Source organism: Cryptomeria japonica, chromosome 1 (genome assembly GCF_030272615.1).
Source record: "Cryptomeria japonica chromosome 1, Sugi_1.0, whole genome shotgun sequence".
In the NCBI taxonomy this organism is placed as follows: domain Eukaryota; kingdom Viridiplantae; phylum Streptophyta; class Pinopsida; order Cupressales; family Cupressaceae; genus Cryptomeria; species Cryptomeria japonica.
This window is the reverse complement of record NC_081405.1, coordinates 138,681,511-138,696,847: the sequence shown is the minus strand read 5'-3', so window position 1 is coordinate 138,696,847 and position 15,337 is coordinate 138,681,511. Positions and strand designations below refer to the sequence as shown.

At 34.9% G+C, this 15,337-nt stretch overlaps 1 protein-coding gene across 1 annotated transcript; it reads right to left on the bottom strand.

Moving 5' to 3' along the window:
• Positions 1-4,853: 4,853 nt before the first annotated feature.
• On the bottom strand, positions 4,854-6,816 carry LOC131033536 (tryptophan N-monooxygenase CYP79A68). Its single transcript, XM_057964765.2, has 2 exons — positions 5,737-6,816; positions 4,854-5,646 (listed from the first exon to the last, which is right to left on the bottom strand). The coding sequence occupies exons 1-2, from the start codon at positions 6,814-6,816 to the stop codon at positions 5,029-5,031; spliced, it is 1,698 nt and encodes a 565-aa protein (XP_057820748.2). The 3' UTR covers positions 4,854-5,028.
• Between the last annotated feature and the right edge of the window lie 8,521 nt (positions 6,817-15,337).

Sequence of the window (15,337 nt, the reverse complement as noted above, 5' to 3'; positions counted from 1 at the left end):
TAGTTGGCAAGTGCTGCTTCAAACCATAGGGCAAAAGAAAGCAAGGGATTTTAGATGGAAAGAGAAAAATCTAGCTGAAAACTTCCACTTGTGTGAAGTTAAGATTCAAGACAACCCAAGCAGTATTGAACTTACCCATGAGGTAGCCTTGGCCAGGGATAGACTCAGAAAACATTAGCAAAATAAGACCAGAGGGGCCATAATCAGGGCTCAGGCACATTGGATGTAATTTGGGGACAAAGGATCCAAATTTTTCTTTAATATGCTAAAATAGAAGCAGTGTAGAGAAAAAATTGGTAGGATTTGGGTAGAAAATAGAGAAGTTAAGGACTTGGAAGATATCAAGGAGGCATTCTTCCAATTCTATAAAGGTCTTTTCTCATCCAAAGACTCTACTAATTCTTGGGAAGCAAGAGAAAAGTGCAGAAGGATTATTCCTCCTAAAATCTCAGAAGCAGATGCTCAAGCATTAAAAGGGCATATCACTCTACAAGAAGTAAAAAGTGCCATTAATACCCTGAATAATGACAAATCTCCAGGACCGGATGGGCTAACGATAGAATTCTATAAATCCAATGAGGATTGGGTGAGTCATGACCTACATGAGATTTACACTGAGGCCTTTAGCATTGGCTCTCTAGGGGAACAAATTAACAGTGGGATTATCAAACTACTTCCTAAGGATGGGGACAAGTCCCTTATCAAAAATTGGAGGTCGATAGCAGTCCTTAATGTTTCCTAAAAAATCTTGGCCAAAACTCTAGCGATTAGATTGGAAAACATTCTCCCTAAATTTATTTGCTCCACTCAAACAGGTTTTATCAAAGGAAGATATATACTGGAAAATTTAATTACCAGCTGGGATGCCATGGAATGGGTGAGGACTTTAGGACAAAACGTAGCCATCTTTCTCCTAGATTTTGAAAAAGCTTACGACAGGGTAGAATGGGGCTTTATTCTGACTATGTTAGAAGCTTTTGGTTTTCCAATAGAATTCTATAAATGGATTATGGTTTTGCTGAAAGATGCTCCAGCTTAGGTTGAGGTTAATGGATCCATGACACAAAACATTTCTCTAGGCAGGTCCATCAGACAAGGTTGCCCCTTAGCCCCTGCTCTCTTCGTTATTGCAGCTGATGCCCTGTTCTACATTCTTAGAGACTCTACTATCTCTCCTAAAGTTCAACGAATCCTACTTCTAAATGGGGAAGAATTAATCAATGCACAATTTGTGATGACATAACACTCTTTTTAGATATCAGCAAACATAACTTGGAAGCCCTAGAAGGTAAAATCAAATTTCTAGGGGAGATTTCAGGAGCTAAAGTTTCACAAAGAAAATCTACCATGCTTGGATGGGAGGAGCAACCTCCGGATTGGTTGCAGCAGTTTGGGATTCAATGGGGAGGACCTAAAAAGATAGTCAGGTGCCTAGGAATTCCATTTGCAATATCCCCATCCCTCAAAGAAATGTGGCAATGGATTAAAACCAAAATAGAAAAAAAACTTAACAGATGGGATAATAGATATCTTTCACTTGCCGAAAGAATGCAAGTTTGCCAAAAAGTTCTATCTTCTTACAATATTTATTATTCATCAGTATGGATGTTCTCTAATTACTAGATCCTAGAAATATAGAAAACCATCAGGAACTTCCTGTGGTCTGATGGAAAAGGTAAAAAGAAGATGCATTTTGTTAAATGGGAATGGTGTCATAAGGACAAGAGCCTGGGAGGGCTAGGACTTAAGGACTTGAGAATCCAAGGGATTGCTCTTGTAGCAAAGTGGATCTTCTAGGCTCTTGATGGGAATCAACTGTGGAAAGTGCAGGTTAGGAATAATATATTGAAGATCGTAGCAAAGAAGGCCAAAACTTGGAAATCCCTCCCTTTCTATGACCTTGTGGTTGGAGACTTTGAGGTATCAGTACAAGGGTCCAATGTCTTCAAATCTATCTAGAAGGCCTGGAGTAGTATTAAGCGCTTCATCAACAATTTTAGAGTGAGCAACAGTGAGTTTATCCATGGGACTAGATCCATTTGGTGGAACCTCTTGCACTTATCCAAACCCTTGGCCCTTACTCAGGGGTGCTCTGCTAAAGCATGGGCGGCAAAAGGCATCTGCTGCTTTAAAGATATTATTAAGGATGATAGGCTATTGGATTGGGATACCCTTAGAGATAAATTTAACCTTCTAAGTTCCCATAATTGCACACATAGTATGTTATAGAAAGCTTGTGAAAAGCTCTTGCCCAAGAAATGCAATAATGATATAGAATTTTGGAAGGATCTTTTGTGGAATAATGCCATCTCAGTTCTTAATGTTTAAACTAGTGTTATTTATAAGACCTTAACTTATGATGAAATAATAATTTCCCATGCTAACAAGCTGTGGTTTGCATATTTTTCAGTTAAACAATGGTAGAAGGTGTTCAATAGGATTTGGAGTAGCCCTATTGCTCCTAAAGAGAAATTTTTTAAATGGTTGTTTATTTTAAACAGGTTACCAATTAGAAAAGATCATAACAACAGTGATATTTGTAATATTTGTAGGGTTTGTGATTCAGTTAAACATATTTTTTTTATTGTAGCATAGCTAAAGAAATTTGGTTATTATTTGGTATTCAATTTCCTATTCAATTTACTGTTCTTGATGTTATAATTGGATATATTAAAGATCTAAAAAAGGACACTAACCTTTTCTAGTATGTTCTTACTTCTAAGATTTTATGGCACATTTGGAAATTAAGAAATGAAGATAAATTTCAAGGATCAAGTAGGGCCCTTACTGAGTCTTTTTGTGGACTCACCCTTCATCGAATTCTGTTGCAAGTATTAGTAACGATGAATGTAGAAAAGAATAAGTTCTTCATATTCATAAAGGATGGAAATGCAAGGATGTTCCTTCATGAGCTGGAGAATGGATATAAATGGAAGAGGACACTCAAAGGGAAGAAAGAGGGGGACCTGGCTCTGGAGACCCTACGAGCAGAGGTGGTCAGAGCGTGAGACCCTATCCAAGATTAGATTTAGATGCTCACAAAACTCCTTGACGAAGAATCAGCCATGTGGATGGAGGGCCCCAAGGGTTGGACTGCATAGATGGATGCTTCGCAGGAGCAAATTATTCAAGGATAACTAACATACTTCATGGACCGATGCTCCGTATAGTGGCTCCTTTTTTGAATTAAGCATTAACGCATTATATGTATAAATTTTTACATCTCTATTTATACTTCTTGGTAAAACTGGTAAATGTGTGAAGGTTGGACATGCTGTCCAGGTTGAAAAACCGTAAATGTTTTTGTAATAGTCTTCTTTCCTTATATGCAATATTAAAAAAAACATAAGTACAAGCCAAATATTAAAAAAAAATATTGAAACTCTCAATATATGTAGATGACACATGCCCAAATATGCAACAACTTCCTTGTAGTTATTTGGCAAGCAAACACTTAATTATGAATTTTTTAATACAATTTCTTAAAAATAAAAATAAAAACTTATATGTCTGCATAAAGAGGAACCACAAGTAGCACTGCACCAGCTCGCAAGAGGAAGTGAGGCACCAGAGAGGAGGAATGCCAAGAGACCACATGACCAAGAACATCCCACGTACAAGTGCCCATTTGAAAGAGATCCATAGGGAAATGCATGGGATGGACTACACATCCCACTAGCTACCACTCCAGCCACCAATAGGAATATTCCACTAGTGCAAGAAGCCGCAATGCCCACAACAAGCCAACACAAGGCAAGAAAAGTTGAAGGGAGCTAGAAAAAGTCGAGGCAAGGGGTCTCCATCACTATCACCATCCTCTAAATCATCTACAACCTCCCCTTAAACCCTAGCTCATTCCCTACTTCTGCTCTCTCTTGCGCTCATAATTTCAAAATAATTTTGCTATGAAGTGTAGACATTTTTGACAAACTATATGTTGTTAGTACTATGTATCTATATTGCTCACATTGAAGGATAATAGATAATTGTATTGTTATCCTTGGTTGATAATTCAATAAGACTACATCTGATTATACTAGTGTAGTGTTCAACTATTCCCACTACTAATTCTAAGTATTTAAAAGTGATGATATGTTTGAGTTCACACAAAAAGTTCTTCTCTCCTTGAACTACAACTAATAAGGGGGGTGTTTGGAATTGTTTTGTGTAGGTAGTGGATAGATGTAAGTAATTCAATGCTTGCCTTTTGATTAGAATAGTTATTATATTAAAATATGAATTTTCTTATATTTATTAAATTATTGAGCGATTTGTTGTAACACCTATATATTCAATGTAAAAAAATTAATACTTCAAAGAAATTATCTATTTAATTTCTTTTAGAAAATAATTGTCGAGCAATTTTTCATAAATTCATTTTAATTCATGTGACTTCAAAAATCAAATGAGTGATTATAAATACTCCAACTCTCATAAAATGTACAAGTGACATCATTCAGTGTAAGGACTTGAAAATTATTTTATTTTTTATGGTTTAAGTATCTCTATTTTTTTCTTATATGCATGATTTAAGGTTTGCAAAATTAATTAAGTAATCAAATCGATCATATTCTACAAATTATGCATATATGAAATTTTGACTTTTTTAAAAAAATCTATGATTATAAATAATATTATCAATATCTATCTTTACTCTCCATATAAAACAATCTCATATATAATAATGAGTTCATTATTTTAATTTAATATTTAAAAAATAAAACAACACCTTAAAATTGAAATAATAATTAAATACATTTAATCAATAAATATATTTTAATATCATGAACAATAAACCCCCATAAATGTTACTAAATATTTCTACTAAATTAATACTGACTTTTAGTTCACTTACAAAATTTGAAATATAATTTTTCGATTTAATAGAGATAGAACATTAAAATTTCAAACTGCATCAACATAAATCTTAATACATAAACCTAAATCCCACACTAGATGTTTGGAATGAAAATATGGAACATAACTGTGATTTAAAATATTTAAGCTAGCGAACGTAAAGGGACAAATTTATGGATAGAGGTGGTGAGGAAGGCGAGGGGTTGCGATTGCATGGAGAGGGGTGGCCATGAACAGATCATCCGGACCTTCTTGAAGGTGAATGGGTGCCACGGAAGCAGTGGACCAGTGGAAGCAGTGAAGCAGGCGGGCCAAGAGCATGATTGTCATTGAAGTGCCCAAAGCAACTCCCATGCATCCCCGCCTTCCCGTGCTGAAAGAAAGGAGGCGTAGTTGAGGGTCGCTCAGCTCAACACTGCCATCCTTCATAAAACGATCGGGACAGTAGCGCAGAGGGTCTTCCCATACGCAAGGGTTACGCCCCAATCCCACACGGCTCAGTATTACGTGAGTGCCCTTGGGAATGTGGTACCCACCCACTGTGCTGTCCTCCATCGACATGTGAGGAACGTTGAAAGGTACTGCCGGATGCAAACGCAGCGCTTCCTTTGCGCACGCTTTCACGTACACCAGCTTCATAAGGTCTGACTCTTCTACCAACCGGTCTTTGCCAACCACTCTGTCGATCTCCTCCACGGCTTTCTGCATTATCTCCGGCTGCAACAGCATCTCTGCTAAAGCCCATTCTACAGCATTCGACGAATTATCGACTGTTGCCAGTGTCAATTCCTGCACATAATTAGGTTAGCGCTACTTTGATTCAAATATATAGATTATTATTGTATTTCAAATATGGACATACTAATTAATAATAATTACCGACGCTTGAGATTTGATCTCCTCCGAGCTGAGCAAGGGAGTGCCGTCTGAGGAGTCTTTTATAGAGATCATGACGTCCAACAAGTCTTGCGGTTCCTCTAAAGAGCTACATCCGCGCCTCCAGCGAAATCTTTCTTCGATGAGTGGTGTGTGATATTTGTTTATGATCTGGATGGCTTTTTTCATGGCTCTCGAAGTGCCTCCGATGTCAAGCCACCTCAAACACGGCATGTAATCCGAGACGGACATATTAAACAAAAGAGACAACGCCTTGAATGCCGCTTCTACGTACTCTTCATCCTCTGCACCGGGGCCTCCATCCTTATTAGCACTTCCATTTCCAAAGAAGCGCCTGTTAAAGATGAGTTTTTTAATCATATTTGCGCTGTAATGCCTCACAGCACTTCTTATATTGATTAAAGCGTTGGGTTGTGCTTGACATTGAGCTGTGCATTGGTTCCATATCCAGTGGATCAGATTGTCGGCCTCCTCCATCCGCTTGCCATGCAACCACTTAAAGCGTGAAGTGTTCAACACCTCCGACGCAAGCGCACGCCGCATTTTCTTCCACTGATCTCCCCATGGAACCAGGGCAGTGGATAGAAATCCTCTGCTGCAGTAATGAGTGGCCATGGTGAAGGGGCGAGAAGCAAATATAGCGTCGTGTTTATGAAGGAACTCTCTTGCTATGTCAGGGCTATTAACAGCAATGACATGGACGCTTCCTAGACGAACGCACAGGATTGGGGTAGCATAGGTGTGGAGGAGAGAGTGAACCCACTTATAACCGGGTCCATTGTACAGCAGCTCGGGAATATTGCCAACCAGTGGCCAGGGTTGCGGCCCTGGAGGCAAAGCCACAGAACTTTGGTGTTTCGAAGACTTCACTAAACCGGAAATGATTACAGATATAATGACAAGAATGACAAGAGTGGGAAAGATGGCTATGGTGGGATTCAACAACAGCGCTGCGAAATCAGTATGGATCTGATCGTTCAGAACCTTGTTTCGTCCATTCCATAGAATTGCAATAGAAGGCAACGAAGTAGAAGAGGCGTTGGATATAGAAGTGTTCTCCATCTAATGGAAAGAGAAGAAAAACTCTGCTTCACCCGATTATCACCAATCAAAGACGAACTTTACTCTAAGATGCGATTTGATTTGTGAATTGAGCGTTTGCCATTCATCTAGTATTTATAGGCTAAGGTTTACTCACACAGTTTGATAGAGGGGACTCAAATTTCACGTGTGCTTAGCACTCCAATGGAATGCACCTAAAATTCAGGTGAATGAAAATTCACGTTTATCATATGGGGAACGAAATAAGTGGTCATCAAGGATCCCGATAGCATCGCGAGATTTGAAAGGTAGACATTGTTGCCGCGTCGCATCCTCACGTCACGAGCTGACGAAGTGAGAGCGAAGGTTTAAATGATGAAGAGTTTTAAAAAGACTTGTAAATGATAAAGAGTTTTAAAAAGAGAAGGTTTGTGAGAGCGAAACACGTAGTGGAAAAACATCGAAGAAGTTCTAAAAAGACTTTTAAAACTCTTGCAGGAAACACGTAAATGATAAAGAATTTTAAAAAGAGAAGGTTTGTGTTTTTTTTAGGTGAAAATAGAGAAACATTTGCAGATAAGATATCTAGATTAAGCCTTGGGTCTTATGGAGGGGTTCAAATTTCAATTTTTTAGGAGGAGGAGGTCTTATGAAGGAAAATGAAAATTGCTACAAAGATTATTTGGAATTTTTTTTCTGAAAAATAGAAGCTCCTATTGGAGAGAACAAACTTATTCTCTACTTATTTTGGTCTCTATATTCAGAAGTATTGTGTTCATGAGACCACCAGCGTCCTTAAAAATTTTGGAGCTTAAACTTTTAAGTTGGATTGCACCACAAAATTCATGGGACCAACAACTTTAAACTATTCCTAAAAATCTAGGCAACTCTAGCTCTATTTTTTAGGAAGTCCCCCTCCATGGGACCCTGCCCTAAATAAGTACTTTAACAACAATGTGTTTTACTATTTATTCAATGAGACAAATATGAAAAATAAAAAATTTTATTGTCAAATTGAATGGCATAAGATCTGCATCAAATAAAAAGAGAAGAATCTTGCTCCCTAGCTTTGATTTGATCTTCTATTTTGTCATGTGTTGATTAGAATTATTCAAATTTTAAATTTGCACAATTCAAATTGGGAGGGATGGATAATACAATAATTTCACTAAAATAAGGCAAATTCATAAATGGATAGGATTGAGTTGAATAGAGGGAAATAGATTTATGTAAAAAATAAAAAATAACAAGAAAAAGTATTAGACGAACATGATCATATGTATTTGTATCAAGCCATTCCATTTAAGTGTGCTCAATAGTGAATGGAATTTTGTACTAGCATGAAATTTTTATAATTCTATTTTTAAAATAAAAAAATACATATTTTTAATTACTAAAAGGTACTATAAAAAGTATTTTTTATGTAGTGATTGTGAAATGTATATAAATAGTAATAGAATTAAATTGAATATAGAAGAATAGATTTAAATAACAAATAAAATAATAAAGAAACTTAGATATAAATCAAACCTAAAATAATATGTATTATTTGAGCACATATATTTGTATAAATAACTAAATTAAAATATTCTTAATATTAAAAAGAAAAAATTTGCTTTTTTTTATCAATAAAGGGCTATTTTCGATATGTATTATATTAAAGATATAAAAACATTAAATAGTCTACAAAAGATTGAAAAAGTAGCTATAAGCAAAACTAGACAATCATATCTAAGCTTCATAGTCAAATGCTCAAACAAGGTAGGAGAAACCAAAACCAATAAAATAGTTTGAAGACTACATCTTCAAATATAGACAAAAATAGTAGATAACCCTAACAACCAACCTAAGATGCTAATGAAGAAACTAGAACACTTAAACACCCGATTTAGGTCACTAGAGATGGAGATAAGGGAACCACTAACCCACGACCCAAATTAGATGATGGGATCACCTTTGATTATCCCAAAGGAACCCTGCTTTTGTTAGAGGCAACCTCATGAGCAAACTAAAGGAGAGGAACACAGTGGAAGCAAACTGATACTTCTGAAGGCTCAAGCCCTAATTCCACAATAATTTCTTCTAGCTTTGCCTCCCAAGTGTTGATTCTTTCTTTTGAAGTAGACAAAGCTACACCATCATCTTCTAGGTATTCTTTAATCCAACCCTTATCTTCAATCTTGGTAAAATGAAAGAGATTCCATAGAAACTTAGCATTCTCTTTAATCCCAAAATATCTAGCCTAGATTGGCTTCTTGTCTTTGATGTAGAGAATGGGAAAATGAGGAGGTGGTTTCACATTCCTAATCATGACCATGTAGTCCTTTGAGAGTGGAATTGTCAAAGTATAACCAATGTTTCTTATGACTTACTCAAATGACCCAACAATCTAGCCTTGAAGACTGTCTTGCAAGGATCTGTTGTCTTGTCCTTGGATAGTCTTGTATGAAGGTGTGTCACCACAAAGGTTGTTGGGATCTCCATATTCACTCTATATTTGTGGTTAGTCTACAAAAACTCTTCACCAAGAATCATTTTAACAGCTCTAACTAGTATAGGATGATGCAAATTCAACACTTCTTGCAGGCATCTATCTTTTATCTCACCCAAAAATGCCATTTACCTTTAAGAGGCAACCAAATGGATAGGGGAATCCATCCCACCCTCTGCTCGATTAGAACCCAAATCAAACAACTTGCAAGAAATAGCTTCACAACTTCTAAAAGACTTCGGTGGAATGAAGAAGGAAAAAGGAAAATTAGGATAAAACTTGCTAAGGAAGCCACACCCAACATAACTCCACTATGATATCATACCACCTTATTTGTGTTGATATATGCTACCAGAGTGCCAAAAAATATGCAAAATTGACTCCAAATTTGAAAAGCTTATCTCAAAGAGCTTCCCTCCACTAAAAATAGCAAATATTTAGACAAAAGAAAAATGATTCTGCTCCACCCTCACCAAAGTAATTACAACTTCAATCCCAAAGAAAATTCTTAGAGAAAGGCTCAATCTCTGACATTCAATGCATAGTAAATGCTCTTCATGGCTACGACTTCAAAAATTCTTGGAAGACTCAATGCCTATGGAAAGAGACATTAATTTCTTGAATAAAAAGAATAAAGTCCTTCTCCCTTTACTTGAATCTTACCCGATCTTATATAAGAATTAAATTTGAAAAGACCAATCTCTTATACCTATTCATAGCCAAAAGTAGATTTTGAAGCTAAGGCATTTCAAAATTTTCTTTTTTCTTTATTTAAAAATGAAGCCAACTATTACGAGCACACATTTGAAATGATCATCTTTTGACCACTTGCTTGGGAGAATCTCCTCTGAGATCTCCTAGAGAATGATAAAATGACAAGATTTGAATTTCTACCCATTTTCTTCTGTAAGCCCAGAATATATAATTTTGAAGAATGCCAAGGAGTTTTGACAATCTTTAATGAAGATCTTGAAACCTATGGCCTTGAAATATTCTAATTTTGTGATGCAAACCATTTAAGATATTCTTCAAATATATCCATTCCATTGCTTTTGGATTAGAGAGGACTACTCTCATTCTTCTAAAAATTTTGAGTCCACAACAGTTAGAAATTTATGAAACAATAGCAACTAAAGTTATAATTTGGGAGAAAAAATGTGTTTCTTAAGATCATCCTTTGATTCACTTCTTCTTTAGAGGTTCCTTATAAATTATTCTTATGTCACTAATTTTTTTGTTATTGATTCCATCTTTCCCCATATTTGCCAATTGATCAGCTAAACAATTCACTTCTCTATAAACATGATTTATTGCAAATGCTTCAAAGAATTTTAACATATCTAAAGCCCTCTGTAAGAAAGAGCTCAACCTCCAATTTGAAGTGTCACCATTTCTAAGAGAATTAATGATTATTGTTGAACCCCCCTCAATTTCCACCCTTATTACTCTTATTTCTCTATAAATTAACAACCCTTCAATAGCTTCTTTGATTTTTGCTATATAATTAGTGTATACTTCTAAGATTTGGCCTGCTTTACTACTACCACACTTTCTCAAGAATGAATAATACAACCTTCTCCCTAGATTCTAGGGTTTCTACGAGAGGCCCCATCAAAATTCATCTTATACCATCCAAGTTTGGGAGGATTCCAAACACTTTGACTTCTAGCTCTCTTGAAAGATTCTCTGCCTTTCCCAACAAATGAAGAAATTTTCAACCCAAACCAATTATCCAAGTCATCTTTTTATCCCAACTAGTGAATGGGGATTTATTGGACCAAAATTTGGAAAGTCTACTATTTACTAATTCCACAATAGTAGTGTCGATCTTATTGAAAAGGGCATCCTAAGGCATTTTTTCCCTTGAAAATTCCTTCTATTTCTTTCCTTCCAAATTTCCAAATAAGTATAGAAGAAGAGGATATCCATATTGATCCAAATAAGCTTGAGGAAAATAGACTTTACCAACTTTTAAACATGCTTGTAGACACCTAAAAATCTCTCATTAATCATTCGTCCTAATTAATTAAGTAATTCTTCAATTATTTAAAATAGTTATTCTTCTAAACTACCTCAATCATCTCATTCAACATTATTAATTATTCAGTTTCTATTCCTTAATTAATTAATTAACCCTTTTCTAAATATTAATTAAATATTATTTATTTAATTAATTACGATAATTCCTTAATTAAATAATCTTTATTATTTAATTAATCACATTTCTAATGTTTAAATAATTTCATTTAAATTATTTAAATTAATTAACTTATTTCTCCAATTCCCCAAATTCAAATTTCAATAAATTTCATCTAATTCCAAATCATCAAATTCATATTTCACCAATTCTAAATTTTAGTTAATTTCATGTGCATTTCAACATTCGAAATTCCAACTTCAAATCCAAATTGAGAATGAAAATCAAATTCAATTCCAAAATCCTATAACACATGTTGAAATCATAACTAATTGATCAAATCAGTTAACTCTTCAATCACCTCTATTCACTCCAATTCAACCTTTTTTGACTAGTCAATCAATCCACTTATCTCTCCAATCAATCGTGTTAATAGATCAATCAAATAAGCTAACAAGTCGATCATGACTAGTTCACTGATCAATGAATCTCAATTCACTATCAATCAGAACTTGAGTTCAAATCCTCACCCCCTTCTATGTTGAAAATCTATATAAATAGCATCATTTTCACAAATCAATCTAGATCACACTCTCCAAAGCAATTGCCATCTTATGCAGGAATTCAGTGCAATACCTGAGAGCCACCCACGCAATTTCAGAGAAGAAAAATGGAAGCACAAATCTGGAATAGGGAGTTTGAATTTGTTTAAAGCTTTCAATTCTTGCATCTAATTTCTATTGGTTTATGTTTGAGTTTGTTTGATTAGTTAAGGATCTATGATCGTTCTTATTTCCTAATTAGCCCATATGAATTTTAACCATGAAAACAATTCTCACAATATCATTTGGGAGAGCCGAATCCTGATACCCAACCTAATCTAGCACATAACCATTGTCAATATCTATTGGCATAGGGGCAAGCCAATAAAATATGATCTATAGTCTCTTCATTATGCTCTCATAAAACACAAATAGAAGGACTTGCAAATCCTAACTTCCTAAACTACTCAACTGTTGGAATTCTACCTTGGAGGGTTGCCTAAGCAAAAAAACCTACTTTGAGAAGACACTTTTTGTCCCAGCAAAATTTAATTAGAATCTTTGTTTTCTAAATACTCTATTTCTTAATTATTGATTTATATCTATCTTTTAATTTATAATTGCTTGAGTTAGTCTCTATCCAAATCACTGAATCTGATTTATAATTACTTGAGTTAGTCCTTTAATTTCATTAATTCTTCTCTCCTAACTGGGAAATCCACAACTTTTTTCCATTTCCAACCCAAAAAAGGACCCCGTTCTAAAAATTCAATATAATCCCTTATACAAATGCCCCAAAATCATTCACTTATTAACTTAATATTATTGATATTCATCATTTTATCTAAGGCATGATATCCCCCCCAAGAATCGGTCCAAAAAAGAGCCTTTTGACCATCTCTTACATTCCACAAAATTTGATATGAGATTAATTCTCTACATTTTAATAAAAAAAACTCCATACCCTTGATCCTTTTGGAGGATTTTGAGACCTAAAGATGGCTTCCATGCTCATATCTTCTAAATATTTCTCTTTTAGAATTCTAACCCATTTCAAGTTTGAATTTTTGTAAAGCTTCTAGACAAGTTTTTCTCCTAATAGTTTATTTTTCCAAAGTTATTTCCTGAAGCTAACACCCCCCAAATTCTTAGGCCTAAAAATCTTATCCTACGAAACCAAAGATAATTTCTTTTTCTCAGCCATTCCTTACCAATAAAAGGTTCTCATTTTCTTCACTAACTTAATATTAGCTCCAATTGAAAGAAATAAACCAGACATTAAATAGATAGGCAGAGAAAAAAGAAATATCTTTAACATAGTTACTCTACTTGCCCAAGATAGTCATTTTTTCTTCCAAGACTCCATTATTTTGTCCATTCTTTTACCTATTGGGTCCAAAAATTTGGTGGTTCTCAATCACTTCTCTGAGGGTAGACCTAAATATAAGCAGGGGAGTTTCCCTCCCTTAAAACCCAAGAGATCCAAAATCTCTTGCTTGATCAATGGTTGAACATTAAAGAAGAAAAATTCTGATTTGAGCTGATTTGCTTGCTACCCCAAATCTTTAGAGTAAAGTTTGAGAATATTTCTAAACTTCATTGCTTCTCTCTTATCGGCTTGCCCAAAGAGCATCGTGTCATCTACAAATTGTTGGTGAGAGACAACTTTGAATTCATTAGTAATCTTGATGTCTTTGATGAATCCATCCTATTGAGCTCTATTCCAATCCCTGCCCACTACTTCTACCATTAATATAAATAGAAAAGGAGAAATATGATCCCCCTTGTGAAGACCTCTAGAGGTTTCAAAAAAGCCTACTAGAGATCCATTCGAATAAGAGATTTTCTAGAACTCTATATATTGGGGTGCCCTTATTACAATAATTCCAATATGAGATTTTCTAAAGTGTTGAAGGGAATACCATATTATTTTAAATCCGAAGGGATAATAACCATACCTTGGGAGGTTTTCCTACACCAAAAGAAGGGGATTATGTTAAAAACCACGCAAAAGAGATATTTGAGGGTTATTTTAGGAAGGATACTCCAGTCATTAGAGATAAGGAATATATCAAGTTTGACATGGATAAAATTAAATTCCATGTACCTATTTGACTAATTAAATCAAATCTCATTTAATTCAACATCCATCTAACTAGTTCTCATTAATAAATCAACAAGATCTATCATGATATCCATAAAGTCTTCTAAGCCACCAACATTCCCTAAAGGGAATAGAGGGGTATTGAAGTATCTCACTAGAATCCAATGACTAATAAGATGGAACTAGTAACAAAGAGTCACATAATAATTTTCTTTCTATTTTTTAATTAGGAGTATAGTCATTAACCATATTCTATTTTTCATTAGAAGACAGAAAAAAGATGGAAATCATCAACTTACTTTTACATTGATCCACTCTAGCTCCCTTTAGAGACAAAGGATTCTACATAGTGGCAATGCCCCTTGAGGAACCTTCAACAAGTTCAATACAAAATTCTATCAAGAGATAGATCTTTTCAGCCACTTTATCAAAAATCAAATGAGCAATTTCAACTTCTTGGATTAGGCACAAATCTAATTAATTGCCTAGAATAAATAATTAAAAAAAAAATTTCTTGTGGGGGTTATTCAAATATATTATATTCTAAGATAGCACTTCCATTTTTTTGATATTTTTTATCCTAAGATGTTATCCATGGTCCATTGCTTACCTAGAGAAATTTCCTTAGCTAATTTTCTTGAGCATGTTAGATGATGGGAAAGTTGTCCTTGCCTTAAGTCATTACCCACATCTACCCTTTTGTAAACCTTTTCTTCCCTTCCCACTAGAGTTCAGGCTTCATCATCCTTTATAGGAAGAGGAGTCTTTATAGTTATGTTCAAGTGAAATAGAACTTGTACAAAGTTTTGGAAGTATAGATGAGCCTAATAATCTTGTAGTTTTGAGAAATGGGCCTTAGCCAAGGTTGTCTCTTCCTCATTGTTATCTCTATTTTTAGGTTGTTTTTTAGGAATTAAGGTAGGATTATTTTCAATTAAAATGTTTTCTTCCTCAATCAAGGCCCCAACATCTATTTTTTGAGCCATAAGGATATCTTTTTATAATAGACCATCAAACTTTGTTTGAGATTATTCACTCACTTCCATCTTACTCTGTTGATGAATCTCAATCACTTAAAGGAGATCTCTCCATCCTTAATATTGATAGGAAGAGAGGCCAACACTTTATCTTTCTCCTTAATCATTCTAGTAGGATATTTTTTTCCTTTTGGCCTAGTGGGTTTTCTTGGAGGGGCTCCTAAGGAGATTTACCAAGATACTTCAAAGGAGGGGTATCTATTAGAATAAAAATTAGTATTTCATAACCCT

Bases quoted from the DNA above. Each gene is read 5' to 3' on its own strand.
- LOC131033536 (XM_057964765.2), bottom strand. From the start codon at position 6,816: ATGGAGAACACTTCTATATCCAACGCCTCTTCTACTTCGTTGCCTTCT. The intron at 5,647-5,736 runs GTAATTATTATT...AATTATGTGCAG, and splicing joins AGATCAAATCTCAAGCGTCG to GAATTGACACTGGCAACAGT.